At 47.5% G+C, this 21523-nt stretch overlaps 1 protein-coding gene across 1 annotated transcript; it reads left to right on the top strand.

Moving 5' to 3' along the window:
- Positions 1 to 5459: 5459 nt before the first annotated feature.
- On the top strand, positions 5460 to 19966 carry Tmem50a (transmembrane protein 50A). The gene is made up of 7 exons (XM_006975662.4): positions 5460 to 5595; positions 7377 to 7481; positions 10434 to 10546; positions 13520 to 13587; positions 15166 to 15258; positions 17595 to 17655; positions 19524 to 19966. Exons 2-7 carry the CDS (start codon positions 7389 to 7391, stop codon positions 19567 to 19569), a joined length of 474 nt encoding a protein of 157 aa, XP_006975724.1. The 5' UTR covers positions 5460 to 5595; positions 7377 to 7388; the 3' UTR covers positions 19570 to 19966.
- The last annotated feature ends 1557 nt before the right edge of the window (positions 19967 to 21523 follow it).

Genomic DNA, 21523 nt, shown 5'->3' with positions numbered 1-21523 from the left:
GAAGTCCATAGTTCAGGGGAAGTCTCTAAATGTACTAACCTTGCTTTTTTTTTTTTTTTTTTCTTCTGTAGTTCTATTTCTGGCTGGCTAACTGTACTTGTTAACTGAAGTATGTCAACCATGATAATTTTTTTTGTACTTAAAAGCTCATCCTGAGAAAGAAAAGCTTGGGACTACCTTTGGATCCCAAACACGAAGTGTAATCAGTCACTGGATGGTTAATAAATACTTTCCATTGGCTTTAAGCCCATGTCTGAGCAGTCTTCTCTGGTGGGTACCCCACAACACGAAACACTCATAACCCAGAAATTAAAACCTTATAAAGCCTGAAATAGTGATCTATTCCTGTAATGCCAGTACCCAAGTTCTTAGGAAAATTTTTTTTTCTCATCTTGTGGTAGTGGCCCTCACTTGTAATACCTGCTGAGGCAGAGGCAGGAGGATTCTCTTGGTGCTCCATAGACACCTGCCCACCAGGGACTTTTGCTGACTATTCTCAGGAAGCTGTGTGGCAGACAGAAACTCCCCATTTCCCATTTCCAAATGGGGAACTGGGCTGGGGAAAGGCGTGAGCCAACTCAGGATGCAGTCCCAGGCTCTGCTTGAGTCGGAAAGAGGCTGTAGGGGTCTTGGCAGGAAATTCAGAGCATCAAGTGTTCGCCTGAAAAAATGGTGACTAGAAGTCCCAGACAGAGTGGCATACACCTGTAATCCCTTGGGAGGTGGAAATAAGAGAATCAGGAGTTCAAGGTCATACTGAACTCAAAGCCAGCTTGGGAGTCATTAGACTATTTCTCAAATAATTACTATTAGAATTCTTAGTGTCAACAGAATCTTGAAACAGTGGTAAGCAGGACCCCCACACACACCCCCTCATACCCCTGCCACACCCCACACACAGAATGCTAGGGTCTGTGTTCAGGATAATCAACCTGAGTTAAAGCTGCAGGTGTTACTGTTGCTATCCATCCCCAGGGCATCAAGAGCCAGAGCCAGAGATGAAGCAGACTGATTAGATGATTCAGAGACCTTCACAGGTGAAGCTGGATCCTTGACTTTACTGCAGGAAGGAACTTCAGGAGGAGCCAATTTGATGGGGAGGCTGAGCTTACTAAAGGGATTTTAACATAGATTTAAGTGTGAGAGTTGCTAGGTACTCAGGAAAAGGATGAGCCACACCCAAGAGGAATGGTGAGCCACACTGTCATTACCAAAACCAAGTGGGGGGTGTAGGGTCGGGGGAAATGCTGAAGAAAGACCCCAGACTCAAACAGTATGTAAGAACAAAGAGCGTTTATTATACCACATGCATGTGGGGTCCTTTACCTGTGCAAAATGGTGACCACCCTGAAAAGGACGTGCAGACTCCTTTTAAGCATAGCTAAGGGGAGTTTCAAGGAGAGCTACATAATTGGTTAAGTGAGCAGCAGTTACATTAGTATATCTTTAATTGCCTGAGGTTTAGTCTTACCATTTTTGGACACATCTGCACAAATGTGGACGTGACTCAGAAGGGGGCTGCTGGGTTTGTCCTTGAGACTCTGTGCGGCTGACTTAGACCTCTGTGTTTGTTCTTCCCTTGTCCCTGAATGTGAGGGCCTTGTCGATAAGTGGCCCTTTGATGGGAAGATACCTGTTTGCCCTTCTCAGAGAACTGGGACCTAAAATCAGTCGTGAGGGTGGGAGAGTTGAACCGTCCAGGGGAGGGAGGTGGTGCTGCAGAGATGGCTCAGCAGTTACGAGTGCGTGCAGCCTTTCCAAAAGACCCAAGTTCAGTTCCCGGCATCCACACAGTGGCTCAGAACCACCCATCACTCCAGTCTTAGGGGATCTGAGGGTTCTTCTGACCTCTGAGGACACCAGACACACATTTTTATCTCACTTTTTGGTTTTTCAAGACTTTTTCTGCGTTCCTGGTTGTCCTGGAACTCACTTCGTAGACCAAGCTGGCCTTGAACTCACATAAATCCGGCTGCCTCTGCCTCCTAAGTGCTAGTAGTCCATCGTCATGCCCAGCTTAGACTCTACTCGCTTTTAATTAGAAAAAGTAAGAAGGAGACAGGATCTCAGGCTGAAGCACCCTGAAAAGGTGCTGGTCTAAAAGGTATCATGTAGTCCAGGCTGGTCTCAAAGTCACAGTAACACACTTGCCATTGTGTTATAAATACACTATGTCAGAAGCAAACATGAACACATTATGCCTTTCCAGGCTGTCAGAACTCGTTGAATAATATTAAATTCACCAGCTGTTGTAGCTAGAGTTTTCCTGCCTTGCCCACAATCAGGACAAATCTTTGTCACCCGCCAGTCCCACAGCCACTCAGACCCAAACAAGTAAACACAGAGACTTACATTGCTTACAAACTGTATGGCTGTGGCAGGCTTCTTGCTAACTGTTCTTATATCTTAAATTAATCCATTTCCATAAATCTATACCTTGCCACGTGGCTCGTGGCTTACCGGTATCTTCACATTCTGCTTGTCCTGGCGGCGGCTGGCAGTGACTCCTTCCGCCTTCCTATTCTTTCTTTTCTCCTCTCTGTTAGTCCCGCCTATACTTCCTGCCTAGCCACTGGCCAATCAGTGTTTTATTTATTGACCAATCAGAGCAACACATTTGCCATACAGACCATCCCACAGCAAGCTGTGTCAGTGTTATTGGCAGCAATTCGCCAAGCACCAACTGAGCTGTCTCCGCAGCCCCAAACACAGCTCCTTTACGCCTGTCTTCACTACTAACACTCACTCTCAGTCACACAGCAAACGGCACACAGTAAATCTATGTATGTGTACATTTGGGTTACAGAATGCCCACTGAGGGTTAAAGAGGTCAGAGCTGAGCCCAAGGCATTTGAGAGACATCAAATAAGAGGCAGGCAGAGGGCTGATAGGGAGGCAGAGAACATCTCTGTGGGAATGAGATAATGAAACCCTAGTGGAGGTCTGCTGGAGGAGCAGGGCCCAAGCTGAGCAGAGCTCAGGGCCGGGTGGAGCTCCCTGCTCAAGGCGGAGGACTCTTGAGACCACCGAGGCTGTGGAGGTGAAGGGTATGACAGGGTTCAGATGGACAAACAGCAGATGGACAGCAGAACTGCACAGATGAATGACAATTCTAATAGGCTATCTCAACAGTAGTGTGGCCAGGTAGAGCTGAAACTAGTATTTGTATACTCCAAAGAGTATATAAACCACTAGTTACGAGATTGCTAGTCAAACACTGAGATGGCAGTAAGTGGCTGTTTAGGGGGTTAACGATAGCCCAGAATAATTTGGCCCTGGGCCTGCCACATTCCAGATCTTCAGTGATGGAAGTCCTCATCAGCCAGTCACGTCTGTAGGATGTCTGACCTATGTACAGCTTTCTTTCTGAGCACTGCAGACTACAGCTTCCTTCATAGTCTCATGTAATACCACGCACGGGGACTGAAATCTTTCAGTTGTATTGGTCTGCATAACAGAATGAGAAATGTCCCCCCATTGTCCTGGGCATTTGAACATTTGGTTCCCAGTTAGTGGCCCTGTGTGGGTAGGTTTAGGTTGGGCAGCCTTGCTGGAGAAAGTATGTGACTGGGGGTGGAGTGTGGGATTACAAAGCCTTGTCCCATTCCTAGTTCTCAAGCTCATGCTTGTGATTGAAGATGTAAGCTCTCAACTTCCTGCTCAAGCCACTGTGCCTGCTACTTGCTGTCACCTCCCCCACACGACGGACTCTTCCCTCTATAAACAAAAGTAACCTCTCTCTTCTATAAATTGCATGGACCGTGGTATTTTATCACAGCAGCAGCCAAGTAGCTAATACAGCCAGTAACGGTCAAAAGGAGTCGAGACAACACAAAGAGAAAGGGGTGCTGATGCTCTTCTTTCTAGTCCTTAGCTTGGTAGAAGTTTAAGTAAGAGCTGGTTTAGTAAGAGACATTTATTCTTTTTTGTTTTGTTTTGTTGTTTTTTTCGAGACAGGGTTTCGCTGTGTAGCTTTGTGCCTTTCCTGGAACTCCCTCTGTAGCCTAGGCTGGCCTCGAACTCACAGAGATCCACCCGCCTCTGCCTCCCGCGTGCTGGGATTAAAGGTGTGTGCCACCACCGCCTGAGTAAGAGACTTTTAAAAAGTTTCATAAAGATCTGTCTTTGGCCAGCAGTGGTGGCGCACACCTTCAATCTCAGCAGTTGGGAGGCAGAGGCAGGTGGATCTCTGGGACTTCGAGGCCAGCCTGGGCTACAGAGGGAGTTCCAGCCAGGGCTACAAAGAAAAGGCAGAGGTGAAGGGAGCCCTGTCTTTTGGAGCTGGGGTATGGCTCACTGGTAGAGTGCCAACTTAGCATGTGGAGGCCCAGAGTAGTCACATCCTCAGCAGGGACATCAATAGAATTAGAGAAATAGGCACACATACACACACACACACACACACACACACACACACACAGAGAGAGAGAGAGAGAGAGAGAGAGAGAGAGAGAGAGAGAGAGAGAGAGAGAGAGAACTGCCTGATCTAGACTCCTCTGCCTTGAGACATTAACCAGTAATTAGCCAGTCACAATAAACCTTTATCTTAAGGATTAAGAAAAACATGTCCATTTAAAAAATAGGTCATGGAGGGGATGGAGAGATGGCTCAGTGGTTAAGAGCCCTGGCTGTTCTCGTGGACGACTTGGTTCAATTCCCAACACGCACATGGCCGTTAACAATGGCGGTAACTCCAGTTCCAGGCAGCCAGCTTCAGACACACAAATGGGGCACAAATGTACGTGCAGGCAAAATACTCATCATATTGAAAAGGTTTTGGGGCTAGGACCAGGCCTGAGTACTAGAACCCTGGGTTCCAGCCCCAGCACTGTGGGGGTGCAGGGAGGAGCAGGACACTGTTTAATAGACTAATAGTCTATTAGTTTAATAGATTAATCAGTTAATGTCCCATCCCCAACTAAAGCCACATAGATTCAATGCATCAAAGGAGAAAACGGGCCTGGAGAGTCCCTACTGGCTAGTACTGCCCGGGAATGAGCTCCTCCCCCGTTCTGGGACTCAGGGACACAGGGACCTGACTCTACCTGCCACCCACATAGACCTGTGATCAGAGCGGGGCCAACCCCGGCCTCACTAAAGTCACCATTGGGCTGGAAAAATGGCTCAGCAGGTAAAAGCACTTGTTGCTAAGTCAGATAACCTGAGTTTGATTCCCCGGACCCACAGGGTGGATGCAGAGACCCGACTCCTACAGGTTGTCCTGTCTGACCTCCACACAATATCAACAAAAATAAATAAAAGTATAATAAAAAATTAAAACAAATAGTAAAGGTAAACTGTCGCCTCCCGTCCTCGGTCCCAGAACACAGGCTTAACTCCAGTATTTCCCACGGTGACCAGAGGGACTGGAAAAGGGCGTCTGGACATGCGCAAACTTGTCGCGGTGGGCGTGGCCCAGAGACCCCGCCCCGGGAACCGCCTCCCGCTCCGGACCCGCATGCGCACTGGCTGGAGGGCGGGGTCTGCGTATTGACATCCGGGAGTCTGGTTGCCTGTGGCTGTTTTGTTTTCTTGCCGAACTGGAGTAAAGTGAGGCCACCGAACGCGCGGCGACTCCGGGCTCCAGACTTGGACGTGAGTGCGGACGGGAGGGCGGAGCAGCGGGCCGGGCGGGGCTCGAACTCGCGGTGGTGCGGGCCGCGCTCCAGCTCTTGGACGCCGCCACTGCGACTGAGCTCGAGCGACCTACCCGGCCGCTTCCTGTCGCCAGGTTTCGCCCCAGAACTGCGAGCTGGGCATGCAAACCCCACGGCAGAGCAGCGCGGCCGGCCCACGCGTGGCCGCGCCCTGTTCCTCCAGTCTGCAGGGCGGGTCAGCCTTTGAGGTGTCAAATAATTGTGCAGCGAAAAATGGACTCGGGTGGAGCCGTTGGGGTGAACCGACAATTACACCATAGTGGGTTGCTTTTCTTTTCAAGCGTTAGATAAAAACGAGTGTATTTTGAAACCCGAACTCACCCCAAAGATGTGTCAGTTTTTAGCTTGTTAAAGGGAGCCAAAATTGAAATCGCACTCCTTAGGAGTTATGTGGGAATTGGGGTGTTCATTCACTGTGAGCGAGCTATGTATAATTCAGGGTTTCCCATTATTCTGTGAAATAAAGATCACGTGATGTTTCTCGGGCCGGGTCTGCACAGTTGAGCTTGAAGGGGAGGTTTTTATGTAATTTGTTAAGACAGTTTCGGCTGGCTGTGGTAATTTGACAGCACAGTCTTTATTTTTAGTCCGAATTATTTCCAGGTCTGCACTTTCTGTGTGGGATGCTGAAACGTCACTAGGAGCAGAGTTAGAGATATTAAAATGAGTGCCCTTTACTTAGTAATGACATTCGAAGACAGGCTTTAAGAAATATTGTAAAAGAAATGAGGTAGAAATAAAACCCGTAGTTCATAGTTTCCTTTCTTAATCTGGGCATGAAAAAACACACATTCACGATAAAATGTGCAAATTCCTAGAAGTATTTTTTATCTAAGTACATGTTTTTAACTTAGAACCAAAGTTTATCAGGTCCTCATTCAGCAAAACCAAATAGTAACTTTAGTTTGGAACGAAAACTATAGAAAACAGCCCTGGAGGACCAAGTGTGATTGTGCGCATTTATTTAAAGGACTGCATGAATTAAAATAATAATGGAATTGGAATAATAGAGTGTAACAACTTTGAGGAGCTCAGTACATTTTTGTTAAGGTTTGGGTAATCACCTTCTTTCATATTATGTAAATACAAAAAAAAATCCTATTTTGTTTTCTTGGTTTTTGGTTTTGATAATTGTTTTGTTTTTTGAGACAAACTAACCTGAAACCCACTGGCTGGCCCCTGCCTGAGTGCAATCCTCCTGCTTCAGCCTGCCAAATGCTAGGATCACAGGCACAAGCCACCACACCATTCACAACTGAAAACCATGTTTCAAATTAAATTATGTATATGCTGAGTGAATCAAAATTTTGTTTTCCAGAGTTAGAATTTGGCAGTTTTATCAAAAGCTAAATAAATCCTGGCTTGGTCCTAACATACAGGAGGTTGAGGCCGGAAGATTACCTAGAGTTTGAGAGCAGCCTGGGAAAGACCCTGCCTCAAACACACACACACACACACACACACACACACACACACACGCAGAAACAGGCTGGGGACTTAATTTATAGAGTGCTTCTCCAACATGTATGAAGCCCTAGGTTCAAACCTCACTCTCCCCAAAAGCTACATCAGATATTCTGAAGAAATACGTAGAGCCAGAATAATAGTAGTTTGTAACATGTATTAGATTAGAATTGAGCTGTTATTTTGCAGGAACACTGCCAGGTTTGAAGCAAGTAAACAAAAGTACTTTATTTTGCTATGCTGGTTTTGTTTTAGTGACCTGAAAAGATGTCTGGATTTCTAGAAGGCGCAAGGTGTTCGGAATGCATGGACTGGGGGGAGAAGCGGAACACCATTGCCTCCATCGCCGCTGGCATTCTCGTAAGGATCCTTGAGGCTTTGGCCCTCCTTGATATGTGTCTATAGACCTTTTGGATCGTGTGTGTTGGCTTTAAAATGTATGCTTAAAAAAATTGATCACCAAATTTACTTAGTGATGTTTTATTTGTGAGTTTTGTTAGTAGTAGTGTTAGTAGTTTTGTTAATAGTTGGCAGAATGGAACTTACTTTATGCATTTATTTATTGTATGGGTTATGACTCCTCTCCGTGAGCACAATAAGTTTAAGAAAGGGTTGAAGAGGACTAAGTGTGGCGCACGCCTTTAATCCCAGCACTCGGGAGGCAGAGGCAGGCGGATCTCTGTGAGTTCGAGGCCAGCCTGGTCTACAGAGCGAGATCCAGGACAGGCACCAAAACTGCACAGAGAAATCTGTCTCAAAAAATCAAAAAAAAAAAAAAAAGGAAAGAAGGAAAAGAAAGGATTAGAGAAACAATCAGGTCTGAACTAGTCAAGACAGATAATCCCATTTATCAGGTTATCCAGAGTTCACATTCCCCTTGATCTTGTAGGGAAAAGTAGTAGGAAACTCAAGATCATCCCCCCCCCATGGGCAGGGTCTCATGTAGCTCATGTTGGCTTTCTAGTGTATCCAAGGATGACTTTAAGCTCCTCCTTTTCCTGTTTCCCAGGTGCTGGTGTGCCCCACCTTGACCTTTAAAATATAATGCTCAGAGGTGATTTACAAAATAAAATTGTCATTTACATGGCAAATTCCTCATGCAGTCTGATAACATGGTTTAAGATCTTACCCACTTCCTGTTCTGAAGAGAATACTTTTACTAGACACTGAATCCAGAACCTCACAGAATAGGCAAGTTCTCAGTCACTGAGCTATAGCCCCAGCCTGGAAGGAAGAAATTTTAAGTAAGTGAATGACTAGAAACCCAACTTTAAATATTTTCTCTTTACCTAGTCTCTGATTTTTTTATTTTTGTCATATATATGTATACATGTATATATATATTTTTTCTATATGGGTGCTGGGAATTGAACCCGGGTCCTCTGGAAGAACAGTCAGTGCTCTTAACCACTGAGCCATCTCTCCAGCCTCCATTTTTTTTCTTCTAGGTACTTTTTTAAAGATTTATTTAATGTGTATGAGGGCTCTATCAGCATGTATGCCTTTATGCCAGAAGAGGGCATCAGATCCCACTATAGGTGGCTGTGAGCCACCATGTGGTTGCTGGAAATTGAACTCAGGACCTCTGAAAGATTTGTCATATTTAAAAAAAAAAAATCATATATTTTTCCAAAGTCATGACAACATTGAATACCATTTTAGAAACTCTTATATTTTTGTTTTGTTTTAATTTATTATGTATGCAGTGTTTTGCCTGCATGTATGCCTGCAGGCCAGAAGAGGGCACCAGATCTCATTATTGATGGTTTTGAGCCACTATGTGGTTGCTGGGAATCGAACTCAGGACCTTTGGAAGAGCAACCAGTGCTTTTAACCTCTGAGCCATTTCTCCAGCCCGAAACTCTTGTATTTTGAAAAGCATTAAATTTTAGTCTATGAATAAACTACCTTGAATGTAGGGCTGGAGAGATGGCTCCAGGGTTAAGGGCACTTGCTCTTGCAGAGGACCCAAATTCGGTTCCCAACACCTACATGGTGGCTTACAACCCTTTGTAATCTAGCTCCCTAGGTTCTGGTGCCCTCTCCTGAACTCCATGGATACCAGGCACATTCTTGATGCATATATGCAGCCAAAACATTCAGACATATAACATAAATATTCAAAAAATTTTTAAATCTTGAACACACTAAATAGGGGTGGGGGAGAAAATACAGGCTACTGCTTGTACTAGCCAATAAAAGCGTCATCAGTAAACGTAAGGGTCTGTCTTTAATCTGCTAAAGGCAATTTGATAGCTTAAAATAACTTTAAATCAGCAGAGGGTGGTGTTTCCCAAGGTTCCTCTGGGTTGGCAGTGAGCGCAGGAAAGGAGACTCTTTTCAAACCCTTCTAAGCTGTTGGTTGGGATTTGGTTAATAGCATCTTGTACGTGTGGTACTGGGGATAGAGGCCAAGGGCCTTGTGCACAGCAGACAGCATTCAACTAGCAAGCTACATCTCAGCATACTTAATGCCATCCTGTAGAGTCCTAGTCAGTGTGTTTTTTGTTTGTGTTGGGCTTTTTTTTTGGGGGGGGGTTGAAACAGATTTTTTTTTGTTTTGTAGTATTTTATTGTTTTTATTTTATATATTTTCTTTAATAATAACCAGAAAAAAAATTTAGCTAGGCAATATATAATCTCATGTTCAAATGGAATTTAAAAATCATATCAGAAGCCACCAAATGACCACATTGTAATCATCAAAAGGAATAAGAAAATTGCAGACCTGTAGTTTCACGACACCAAGATGTAGCTGAGATTCGTCCAGTGATAACTGCTCTTTCTGCCAACCTCCGTTTTTTGGCAGGGAGAGGTGTCTTGCTGTGTAGCGCAGGCTGGCTTCACCCTCAGTCCTCCTGCCTCAGCCTCCCTGGGGTGGCCGTGTGCCACCGCACCCCACATTATCTGCCTGGAGCCCCGTCATAGAACTGCAGCAGGCCGTTCCTCTGCCAGTCGGGATCCATTGTCCTGAAGCCCTCTGCACACTGCAGTTGATAGGCATGATCAGTCCCACCCGACTTCACGTTCCTCCTCCTCCTCCTCCTCCTCCTCCGTGAGACGTTGTAAGTTACAGGTCACAAAATCAGCTACAGATTTGTGAAATCTACTAGTGGAGGCAGGTTTAGGGTGCCTGGTGTTTAATCAGCTGGTGAGCCACCTACCCATCACAAGCCTGAAGCTGCTGGAATGGTTGAGGAAATATGGAAATTCATTTGAAGGGGTTCCTTGGGTCAGATACCCCGCAGCAACCCATGTAATGTTGCTGTCATGTCTCGCTGATGTCACCTTATTTTGTCTGTCTGTCTTTAGTTTTTCACAGGCTGGTGGATCATCATCGATGCCGCTGTTATGTATCCCACCATGGAGGTATTCAACCACTCATACCATGCTTGTGGCGTCATAGCAACCATAGCCTTCCTCATGTAAGTGTGGTGTCACCCTGCCCACCTAGAGTATCACAGACTAAAATGATCCTAGACACGGTTTAAAATTCTAGTAGGTAAGGACAGCTGGGCACAGTGGCACACCTCTTGTAACCTGCAATCCCAGAACTCAGGAAACAGAGACAGGAGGATTGCTGCAAGTTTCAGGCCAGCCAAGGCACTGATGTCAGCAAACAAGACGAAGGGTCTAGAGAGATGGCTCAGTGTTAAGAACATGTCTTTCTCTGACAGGAGAACTGGGTTTGATTCCCAACACCTCATGGCAGCTCACAGCCTCCTCCAACTCCAGTCCGGGCGATCCAGTGCCCTTTTATGGCCTCTGCTGGTACCAGGCACTCATATATACATGCAGATAAAACACATGCATAAAATAAACCTAAAAGAAAGAAACACGACAAAAATCCCAGCGCTTGTGTAGGTTGACACAGGAGGATTACTGTGAGTCCAAGGCCAGCAAGATGCTGTCCTGAGGAGAAGTGGCCGTTCCTTCTCTCCACTGCAGTAGCGTCTCCCTGCTTTCCTCAGGTGTGCTGACTTCTGTCATAGCAGGGGACAGTTTAAAACTTCCCGTTCACCTCGGAAACTGTGTTTTCCTTTCGGGTTTTTCACCCTCCCACAGGTATGGGTTTCACGGCCCGGCCTCTCTTCTCAGTGCGAGAGAAATGGTTGAGACCGAAACAGGAACAGTCCATAGCTGAGTGAGGGGGACAGTCAGTCAGTGAGATTCAGTGACAGAGTTAAATGACTCAGGTGCAGATGAGAAAAACAGAACTGATGAGGGGTCGGGGCTGGGGAGGGGTCGGGGCTGGGGAGGGGTCAGGGGCTGGGGAGGGGTCAGGGGCTGGGGAGGGGTCAGGGGCTGGGGAGGGGTCAGGGGCTGGAGGGGGGTCGGGATGGAGGGGGATGGGCTAGAGGGGGGTCAGGGGCTGGAGGGGGGTCAGGGATGGGGTCAGGGGCTCAAGAAGGGTCAGGGGGCTACTAGAGTTGAGGTTTGAGAAGTCTACATATATAGCCCAGGCTGGCCTTGAACATTATGATCCTCCTGCCTCAGTGCTGGGTATATTTTTATTATATGTACACCTGTATCAGTCTCCGAGATTAAGTCAGAACACTTTCATCTCTCCAGATGTTGCTCTCTCCAGATGTGCCTCTTGTTCCTTCTTTGTAGCTCACAGAAAGGCTGTGTCCCAGGGGGAGGTGAAAATATACCCACCCCAGGTATAGGGACCTTGCAGAATTTATTTTGTACTATATTTATTTATTTATTTTTGGTTTTTCAAGACAGGGTCTCTCTGGCTCTGGCTGTCCTAGAACTCGCTTTGTAGACCAGGCTGGCGTCAAACTCCCTGAGATCCATCTGCCTCTGCCTCCCAAGTGCTGGGATCAAAGGCTTGTGCCACCACCACCTGGCTATAGTATGTTTTATAATCATTGAGGGAAATACCCTGCGCATGGTGGTAGACACCTATAAATCTTAGCACTTAGAATCATCCCTTCCAGCCTTTCCCTAGTCCAGCTGCCAGATTCCCCACATTTTACCCCCTCTCCCACTTATATGTGTAAATATCTTTTCCTAGCAAATTGAGAGGCTTGTGAGCCACTGAGGGAGGCACAGTAGGACCACCCTGCACAGAGAGCAGGCAGACTTCAGACAGAGGCTGGCAGATCTCTGAGTTCTAGGCCAGCCTAGTCTACAGAGCTAGTTCCAGGACATCCAGGGCTACACAGAGCCTGTTTCAAAAAACAAAAATAAACAAAACCAAATAGAAGATACACCGGTGAGTGGGGTCAAAGGTGGCAGGCATCCTCAGGTACACAGGCAGGCCTGAGGCAGTGAGGGACATGGGTCCCAATAGGAGGGTGGTCCAGCACAGGCATTCAGGTCCAGACAAGGTGAAGGAAGGTCTATGCAGCGAGAACAGAAATGTGGAAGTCTCAGCAGGGTGGGAAGGCTGTTCGTGTTGGAGGAAGTGCACCCAGAGAACAGGTACACTGCACAGAGCACAGTTGGTTCCCCGAGCTTGATGTGTCTGAGCAGGGGCCACTCCAGTCCAGGATGGTCTTGAACTCATGGCAGTTCTCCCACCTCTGTCCATGTTCTGACACAGCTTTTTGAGATTTGTTTGTTTGTTTTTGAAGACGGGGTTTCTCTGTGTAACAGCCCTGGCTGTCCTGAAACTCACTCTGTAGACCAGGCTGGCCTTGAACTCAGAGATCTGCCAGCCTCTCCCTTCTCAGTGGTAGGATTAAAGGCTGAAGATTTATTTATTTATTATGTATAATGTTTTGCATGCATGCATGCTTACGCACCAGAAGAGGGCACCATATCTCATCATAGGTGACTGTGAGCCACCATGTGCTTGCTGAGAATTGAACTCAGGACCTGTGGAAGAGCAGCCAGTGCTCTTAATCTCTGAGCCATCCCTCCAGCCCCTACTCAATTGTTTTTTAAGGTTAATTCTTTAAATTATGTATATGGGTACATGCATGTGAGTGCAGTTGCCTTTGGAGGCCAGAGGCTTCGGATCCCCAAAAAGCTCCAGTTATAGATGGTTGGTGAGGCAGGATCTGAACTCGGATAGATGCTCTTAACTGCTAAGCCGTCACTCAGTTTTTCACAAGCATTGGAATCACCCGGAAAACTTGTTAGAACTAGGTTTTGTGGCTCCACATTGTCCATACTGCGTCAATAAGTTTTGGGTGAGGCTGGAAGCTTTCAAACAACACCATTTCTCCCTGTCTAGACCACAGAAATGGTCATTTCTCCAGGACATGTCTCACTTGAAGGGACTTCCTTACATGACTTGAGTCATATGGACCCATGACTCAAGACTCAGGAGGCCTCACCTTGAATATGGGCACGCTTAGCTTATTGCATTAGTAATTTGATGTTGTAGACGGCTGCTCCGTGGAGGGAAAGCTCCTGACTTCTTGGTTCTCTTCCTCCCACAGGATTAACGCGGTATCAAATGGACAAGTGCGAGGTGATAGCTACAGTGAAGGCTGTCTGGGCCAGACAGGTGAGTAGACACCCGCATCTTACTACCAACCTTTCTTCCTTGAAGCAAGACCAGTACTCCGAAGGGTGCTTGTCGGGCTGCTGGCGTTCTGGTCTAGGATGGGGTGGTGCTGGATTCCAAGGCATAGGTCACAGCAGGCTGTGAGTGCAAAAATCACCAGGCTTGAGTGTATGACCTCAGCAATAACAGGTAGCCTTAAGTGTCTCCAGGCTACAGCAGACAGCAGGAGCTGGCAGTGTTTGCAAAGCAGAATCTGCAGCACGTTAAACTACCTGTATTAGCATTTTTTGTTTGTCTGTTTATCTAGACAGAGTCTCACTATGTAGCCTGACTGGCCTGAAACTCAATATGTAGATCAGGCTGAGCTTGAACTCAGAGGTTCACCTGCCTCTGCTTCGCAAGGGCTAGGATTATAGGTGTGCGTCACTATACCTGGCTTGCATTAGCATCTTGAAATAGTTTATAATCTTAGACCATTTTTTTTTTTAATGTGTACAGATGCTTTGCCTACATGCATGTCTGTGTGCATGTGTGCCTGGTGACTGCAGAGGCCAGAAGAGAGTATTGGATCTCCATGTGGGTGCTGGGACCCACACTAAGGTCCTCTGGAAGAGCAACAGTGTTCTTACCTGCTGAGCCTCTTCTAAGCCCTGTGTCTGGCTATTTGGGAAGGTTCAAGGGATGCCATTCATGTCTTCAGACTTGTGTAACCAGCACATTACCCACTGAACCATCACACTGGTCCCTGGCTTTGAGACAGGATATTGGGTAGCCTAGGCTAGCTTCAAACTCTCTAGTATAACCAAGGATGGCCTTGAAGTTCTGATCCTCCTGCCTCAAACCTGCAAGTATGTGGATCACAGGTGTGTGTCACCTTGCCTGGCCCATTGTGGGTTTTGTTTGATTTGGTTTGGTTTGATTTTTTTGAGGGTTTCTCTGTGTAGCTTTGGAGCCTGTCCTGGAACTCATTCTGTAGCCCAGGCTGGCCTCGAACTCACAGAGATCCCCCTGCCTCTGCCTCCTGAGTGCTGGGATTAAAGGCGTGCGCCACCACCACTAGGCATATATTTGTTTATTTCTATTGCTTGTATGTATGGCACATCATATCTATGAGTGTGTGTGTGCTATATGTGGGTTTTTGTTTTTGTTTTTGAGACAGGGTCTCTGTAGCACTTGCTGACCACATCACTGTGTAGTACAGGCTGGCATTCCTTCTACCTCGACCACCCATATCTGGTGGAGAGGGAATGAGTATGGCTGCATACATGCCATATGTGTGGAGGTCAGAGGACAGCTTATTGGAGTCAGTTCTCTCTTGTTACCATTTTGATCCCTGGGAGCAAATTGAGGCCCCAGGCTTGGCAGCAAGTGCCTTTACCTGAGGGTCCCCCTGTCAGCCCCTTGGTTGTTTTTGAGGCAGGGTCTTAGGTAGCACAGGCTAGCCTTGGACTTCAGACCCTCCTGCCTGTAATTGTTGGGATCACAGGCATGCACATGCATTCAGCTTGGACTTTGATTGTCTTTATAAAGTCGACAGCCATCTGCTGAGCAGCTGTGGTACCGTGATTGTCTTTGCAGGTGCTCGAATCTGGCTCTTCATCGGTTTCATGTTGGCCTTCGGATCCCTGATTGCGTCCATGTGGATTCTCTTTGGAGGTTATGTTGCTAAGGGTAAGAAAATGCTAGTTACATTTTAATCCCATGCTGGGATTTTACGTCAAAACTGTCTACTTTAGGTTAAACTTTTTTTTTTTGAACAATATTTTATATATAGATACATCAACTATTGCATTTTCTTTTACCTGGAGACATCTCTCCTCCCATGAGTAGTTAGCTTTGTAAATTTTTTTTCTTTCAACCTGGTGCTCGGAAGGAATGGGATAAACTTCACGCCTTGCTCTCAACTCTAGAATACAGTCTTCAGCCCTGTGACCCAAGAGGAACAGCTTAAAGAGAGGGTCTGTCATGGCTCAGGCCAGAGCCTACAGTTGAAGGTCATCCGGCTCCAGGGCTCTGGTGTTGATGCAGCAGGAGCGGATGGCTCTGTGCACTAGAGATGCTCACCGCCAGCAAACAGGACCAACAGCAATGAGCCAGGACCAAGATAGGCCTTCACAGCATGGCCCCATGACCCACCTTCTCCTGGGAGGGCCTGCCTGCTCCGTTCCTCTACTCCCTCTGTCTCAGAGTCTGAATCCATGGTTGAATTCACTCATTGATTAGGTCAGAGCACTCAAGACCCATCATGGGGGGGCGGGGGGCGTGGCTATTCTCCAATCAAGTTGTCAGTGACTGTCATGTCATCCCTGCAGAGCGCTAACCTCCCGTTGAGGTGCTGAGGAGTGAGCCTTTGGAGGCAGGCACTCTCCCACTGAGCTCATTGACAGCCCTCGGTTTTGTTTTGTTTTTGTTTTTTGTTTTTGTTTGTTTTATTTTGGTGAAACCGACTCTTGGTGTGTAGCGCTGGCCTCACTCAGACTCCCAAATTCTGGGATTATAGCTGTTCACCACCACACCTAAGATAAGTTCCTGCTGTGTAGCCTAGGGTGGCCTGGAATTACCGATTCTCCTTCTCCACCTCCCCAGTGCTGAGGTTACATGTAGTTGCCATGTTGCCACATTTGACCTTTATTTAGTTATGCCTCCTTGGTAATGCAGTATTATCTCCTTTTACATAGGAAAAATAGTTAACAGTTGCATGTGCTGTTAAGGCCAGAGCTGGAAAAGGCCCTGGGTCCCTTGGCTGAAATTCCACTTGAGAGACCCTAGAAAAATAGGAAACGTATTTAGTAATCCATATAAAATAGACCGTAGCTATAATAGTAAAAACATAGTGCCTGGCCAAGCTTGGACCAGCCCAGTCTGATTTGGTTGGTTAGTTTTGTTACTATTGTTGTTATGAGACATGATCTCATTATAGAGCCCTGGATGTCTTAGAACTCACTATGTAGACCAGGCTGGCCTCACAGAGATCTGCCTGCCTCTGCCTCCTGAGTGCTGGGACTAAAGATGTGAGCCACTATACCTGGAGGTGGTAATGTCTGTTTCTGTGGAGTAGTGGAGGCCTAGACAAAACTTGAGGCTATTTTGGGATGAGAAAGCTGACCCTCGTCTGTGCCCCAGGCCCTGAACTGTCCATCAGTGAGCGCTCTGACAGCCTGGGGCAGAGATGGGGAGATCCCAGCTCGGCACTCAGGGCTCCTGCAGGGCACTGCTGTGTCTTTGTCCTCTCAGTAAGGTTACTGTGCCCTTCCAGATGTGCAGGCCAGTCACTGCTGCCCCCAGCCAAGGCCTGTCAAAGAAGGTGCCTTTCTCCCGCCCTGAGCATCCAGGCGGGTGCAGTGCATGCTGACCCTACCCACCTCACAGCCACCTCCCGGCAGCTCCCTGGCTGTCACCCCCTTCAGCCTGCCACAGTCTCTTCCTGCTTTCTGAAAGGACTTGCTGGCAGGTGTCCTGCCTCTCCCTTAGCCTGCAGTGGGATCCTGTTAGGACAGGTTGGCTCTCGTCACATTTCCCTGTCATGATTGCCTGGCCCCCGGGACTGTCCTCTTTCCTCCCCGTTCTCACTTCTCGTACCTGGCAGCTGTTCCCTCCCATGCTGCCTCTCCTGCCTCAGAGCTTTGCCTCCTGCCCTTGCTCTGGGGTCTGCTCTTCCTGGGGTCTTCCTGGCCTCGGGGTCTAACGTCTCCACGTTCCCCACTCCCTCTCCTGGGTTGCTCTGTCTCCTCCCCTGGTTGTTCCAGGGCCTGGTGGTGCGGCTCCCGGAGGGCCGGACAGTTATCAGTTCTGTTTCGCAGTGTCCTTCGTGGGTCGTGTGCCCTCAGGAAGCAGTCCTACCTGAGGGGGACGGGGTTGGGGGGGGCATCATTTACCAAACCAGTGCTGCCTGCCGTGCATTATGCCATTTAATGTACCCAGCACCGCTGCCAGCCATCAGCTGTGGTAGGTAGGCAAGAAGGTGGTGTTTGCTGGTACACCTCTAACTGTAGCAATTGTTCTTACAGAAAAGTCCATAGTGTATCCTGGAATTGCTGTTTTTTTCCAGAATGCCTTCATCTTTTTTGGGTAAGTTCTGATTTTCATTCTTTGTCGTGTATGTGTGTGTATGTGTGTGTGTGTGTGTGTGTGTGTGTAGACAGAGTGTCACTGTTTAACCTAGACTGGTTTTGAACCCATGGTCCTCCCACTTCAACATCTTGAACTGGGATTGCCGCTATGTGTGCACCACCACACCTGGTGTGTGTGTGTGTGTGTGTGTGTGTGTGTGTGTGTGTGTGTGTGTGTGTGTATGTGTGTATGCGTGTGCATGTGTTCTTTAAAGGAAGGAATTCCTCTCTAACCCAGGCTGGACTTCACCATCCTAAGTAGCTGGAGCTACAGGTGTGTGCCACCGGGCCTGGCAGGACTTGCCCCGCCTCACTAGGCACTCCAGGCATTAGCTCTACCATGGAGCTCTACCATGGAGCTCCACCCCTCAGCCTTTACCCCCTGGCTTCTTGGCATTCACATTCTGAGGTACTGTGTCTTCACCCAGAAGCACCTTGTTCATGATCCCACCAGCTCTGTTCCTGCCACTGTGTCCTAGTTAGGGTTGCTGGTGCTGTGATCAGACACCAGAACCCATTAACATGGCGAGGAAAGGGTTTGTCTGGCTCACACTTCCACATCACTGTCCATCATCAAAGGAAGGCAGGACAGGAACTCAGGCAGGACAGGAACCTGGAGGCCGGAACTGATGCAGAGGCCATGGAGGGGTGCTGCTTACTGGTTTGCTTCCCATGGCTTGCTCAGCCTGCTTTCTTATAGAACTCAGGACCACCAGCACAGGGATGGCACTACTCACCACAGGCTGGTCCTCTTCCAACAATCACTAATTAAGAAAAGCCCTACAGGCTTGCCTCTGGAGGCATTTCTGAATCGAGGCTCCTTCCTCTCTGCTGACTTTAGCTTGTGTCCAGTTGACAGAAGACCAGCCAGCCCACCCCATCTCAATGGAGCTCCTGGTGATCAATCAAAGCCTGTTTCCATACGACCATCCTCTTGGAGCCTTTTTTTTTTTAATGTAGTTAACTTCTTCATTACTGTGTACGTGTGTGTAGGTGAGTGTGCATATGCACACGCGCCGCCGCACTCTTGAAGTCACAGGACAGCTTTGAACAGACGCTTCACTCTTTGCTCCTTTACACAGGTTCCAGGGAACTGGGTTGTCAGGCTCTCTCAGCAAACACTACCCACCGAGCCATCCTGCTTTTGTCTGAATCATTTTCAGACAAATTCAGAAACCGACAGCAAGGCAGTGATTTGTGCTTATAATCTTAGCAGCAGAAGGCAGAAGCAGGAGGATTGCCATAAGTTCAAGGATTGTCTGGTTTATATTGTAGGTTCCTTGCCAGCCAAGGCTATACAGTAAGACCCCCATCTCATAAAAACAACAAATTGAACTCCTTCAAGGAGAGTGAGTTCTGTTTGAAGCCTCCTTGGTGTTTGGTCTGAAGTTTGTGGCGCACGTTATCAGATGTGAGCAGGCTGAGGACAAAGACTGCACGCCTCGTTTGTCTGGATGGGCCTAGCCCACCAAGACAGCCTGTAAAGGTGTACGGATGGTGATGGTGCTGGAGCTCAGCGCTAGCACGCTCACCCCAGGCCTGTGCTCCATCCCGGCTCACCCCCAAAAGTCTTGTAGGATCAAGTAGGTAATGGTCACTCCGGAACACTGGCTGGCTTCTCAGAGCCTCGGCAGTAAGAGCTCAGGTCTGGGGACAGTCAGAAGCAGCAGTCTGGCATTAGGAAGGATCCATGTCTCTAGGACAGGCAGTGTGTGGATCTCAGATGATTCTCTTCAGCTCCGTGATGTTTCTCCGTCACATGCTTCCTACCCTTCTAGAAGTTTCCCAGCCCAGACAGTCATGTTGTGCCTCTTGCTCTGTCCACAGAGGGCTGGTTTTTAAGTTCGGCCGCACGGAGGACTTATGGCAGTGAAGACACCCACCTCTGCAGCACAGCCGCCCTGCATGGGATTTTTTTTTTTTTCCACTGCTCACCCAATCTTTTTGTAATGCTGTTTTCTAAACTTATTTCTGAGTCTAAATCTCAGCTTAAAATTGTATAATGCTGGAATCATGAACTCCTATGTGAACTGCAACAGTCTAGTGTGGCGTCCCCTGATCAGCTTGGCAGTGGGAGAGGAAACTGTTGGCATGAGTAACTTTGTCAGCTTCTATCATGGTCTAAAGAGTCGATTAGGGAGAAGTGGTGGAGTCTTGGGGGTGAGGGTTCGCTCTGGGATCCAGTGTTTCCTAAGCACGGCCTCTTTTGTGTCCGATGTTGAATAATGTATAAACATTTTCTTGTTATTAAAAACTATCCAGTGGTCGGAGTTCTTTCTCACTGTACTGTGTATGGTTGTGTGGTTCTGCCAGGAAACGGTGCAGCTTCCTTTTCATGAAATGACCTAAGATAACCTGTGGAAATGGTTCCTGACTCCACCCAGAGACCCTTCAAACCATATTAAGTCAAGAGCTTCAAATCTGTGTTCACATTAAGAATACCTGTACTGCCCAGACTGTTAAGTATGTGACAGATGGCACTTTAAAGAAGTGATGTGTGGGGTTGGAGAGATGGCTCAGCGGTTAAGAGCACTGGCTGCTCTTCCAGAGGTCCTGAGTTCAATTCCCAGCAACCACATGGTGGCTCACAACCATCTGTAATGAGATCTGGTGCCCTCTTCTGGCCTGCAGGGATACATGCAGCCAGAACACTGTATACATAATAAATAAACAAACAAATAAACAAGTAAATATTTTTTTTTTTTAAAGTGATGTGTTCCATCCTGGCAGTATACTGGGAGAATTGGTAGGTATGTGGGGCTGGACACAGTGGCCCAGACTTTTCGCAGTGCATACTCAAAAACAGTCCTGCAGAACTGGAGTTTGGACGTAGATTTCTTCAGTCATGGGAGATGCCCAGGAGAACTGAGCACCCAAGACGCACTGGACTTACATGGTTAATGTGCATGCTAGCTCCCCAGCCAATGGAGATGCTCCTTGCTGAGAAGGACTAAACTTCTGGAGCCAGGAGAGGAGGCTGCACAGAGACATCCTGAAGAAACAAAAGCTCACCATGGCACAGGAAGAAATTACGCATGAAATCTAAACAAGTCAAAGAAAGAGAAACTGGCAACCATTCCTTCAGAAGCGGTGCTTCAGGGACCCCGAGAGAACGGGTGCGCTAGAGGAGCCCAGGCCACCGTGTAGCACAAACCATATATATATATGTATATATATATATATTATTTATTTACTTGTGTGTACATTTGTGTGAGGGTGTCAAACCCCCTGCAAGTGGATTACAGACAGCTGTGAGCCCCCATGTGGTTCTGGGAATTGAACCTGGGTACTCTGGAAGAGCAGCCAGTGCTCTTAACCACTGAGCCATCTCTCCAGCCCTACTAGCACGAATCTTTTTTTTGTTTGTTTGTTTGTTTTGTTTTTGTTTTTTGAGACAGGGTTTCTCTGTGTAGCTTTGCCCCTGTCCTGGAACACACTTTGTAGTCCAGGCTGGCCTCAAACTCACAGAGATCCATCTGCCTCCCGAGTGCTGGGATTAAAGGCGTGCCACCACCGCCCGGCGTAGCACAAATCTTAAAAGGTCTTAAAGCAAACCAGAAGCCAGGTATTGGGGTGAACACTGAATGATCAGAGAAACAGAACAAGCTACAGCCAGCCTCACCTCGCCAATTCCTCAGCTGATCCTGTTTCCTCAAACTGGAAGCCTCTGTGTCCTCATCCAAATGGATCTCAGCTGAACTGCTGCTAAAAGCCTAAAAGCTAAACAAACTTTTAATTCCTGGTCCTCAAGCCTTATATCTTGTATAATATTAGAGGGACCAGCCTTAATATTATACATCCCAGGGGCTCAGGAGAGAGAACTACTA

This window comes from Peromyscus maniculatus, chromosome 2 (assembly GCF_049852395.1).
Source record: "Peromyscus maniculatus bairdii isolate BWxNUB_F1_BW_parent chromosome 2, HU_Pman_BW_mat_3.1, whole genome shotgun sequence".
NCBI lineage: Eukaryota > Metazoa > Chordata > Mammalia > Rodentia > Cricetidae > Peromyscus > Peromyscus maniculatus.
The sequence above is the reverse complement of the archived record's forward strand: the minus strand, read 5'-3'. Positions and strand labels throughout refer to the sequence as shown.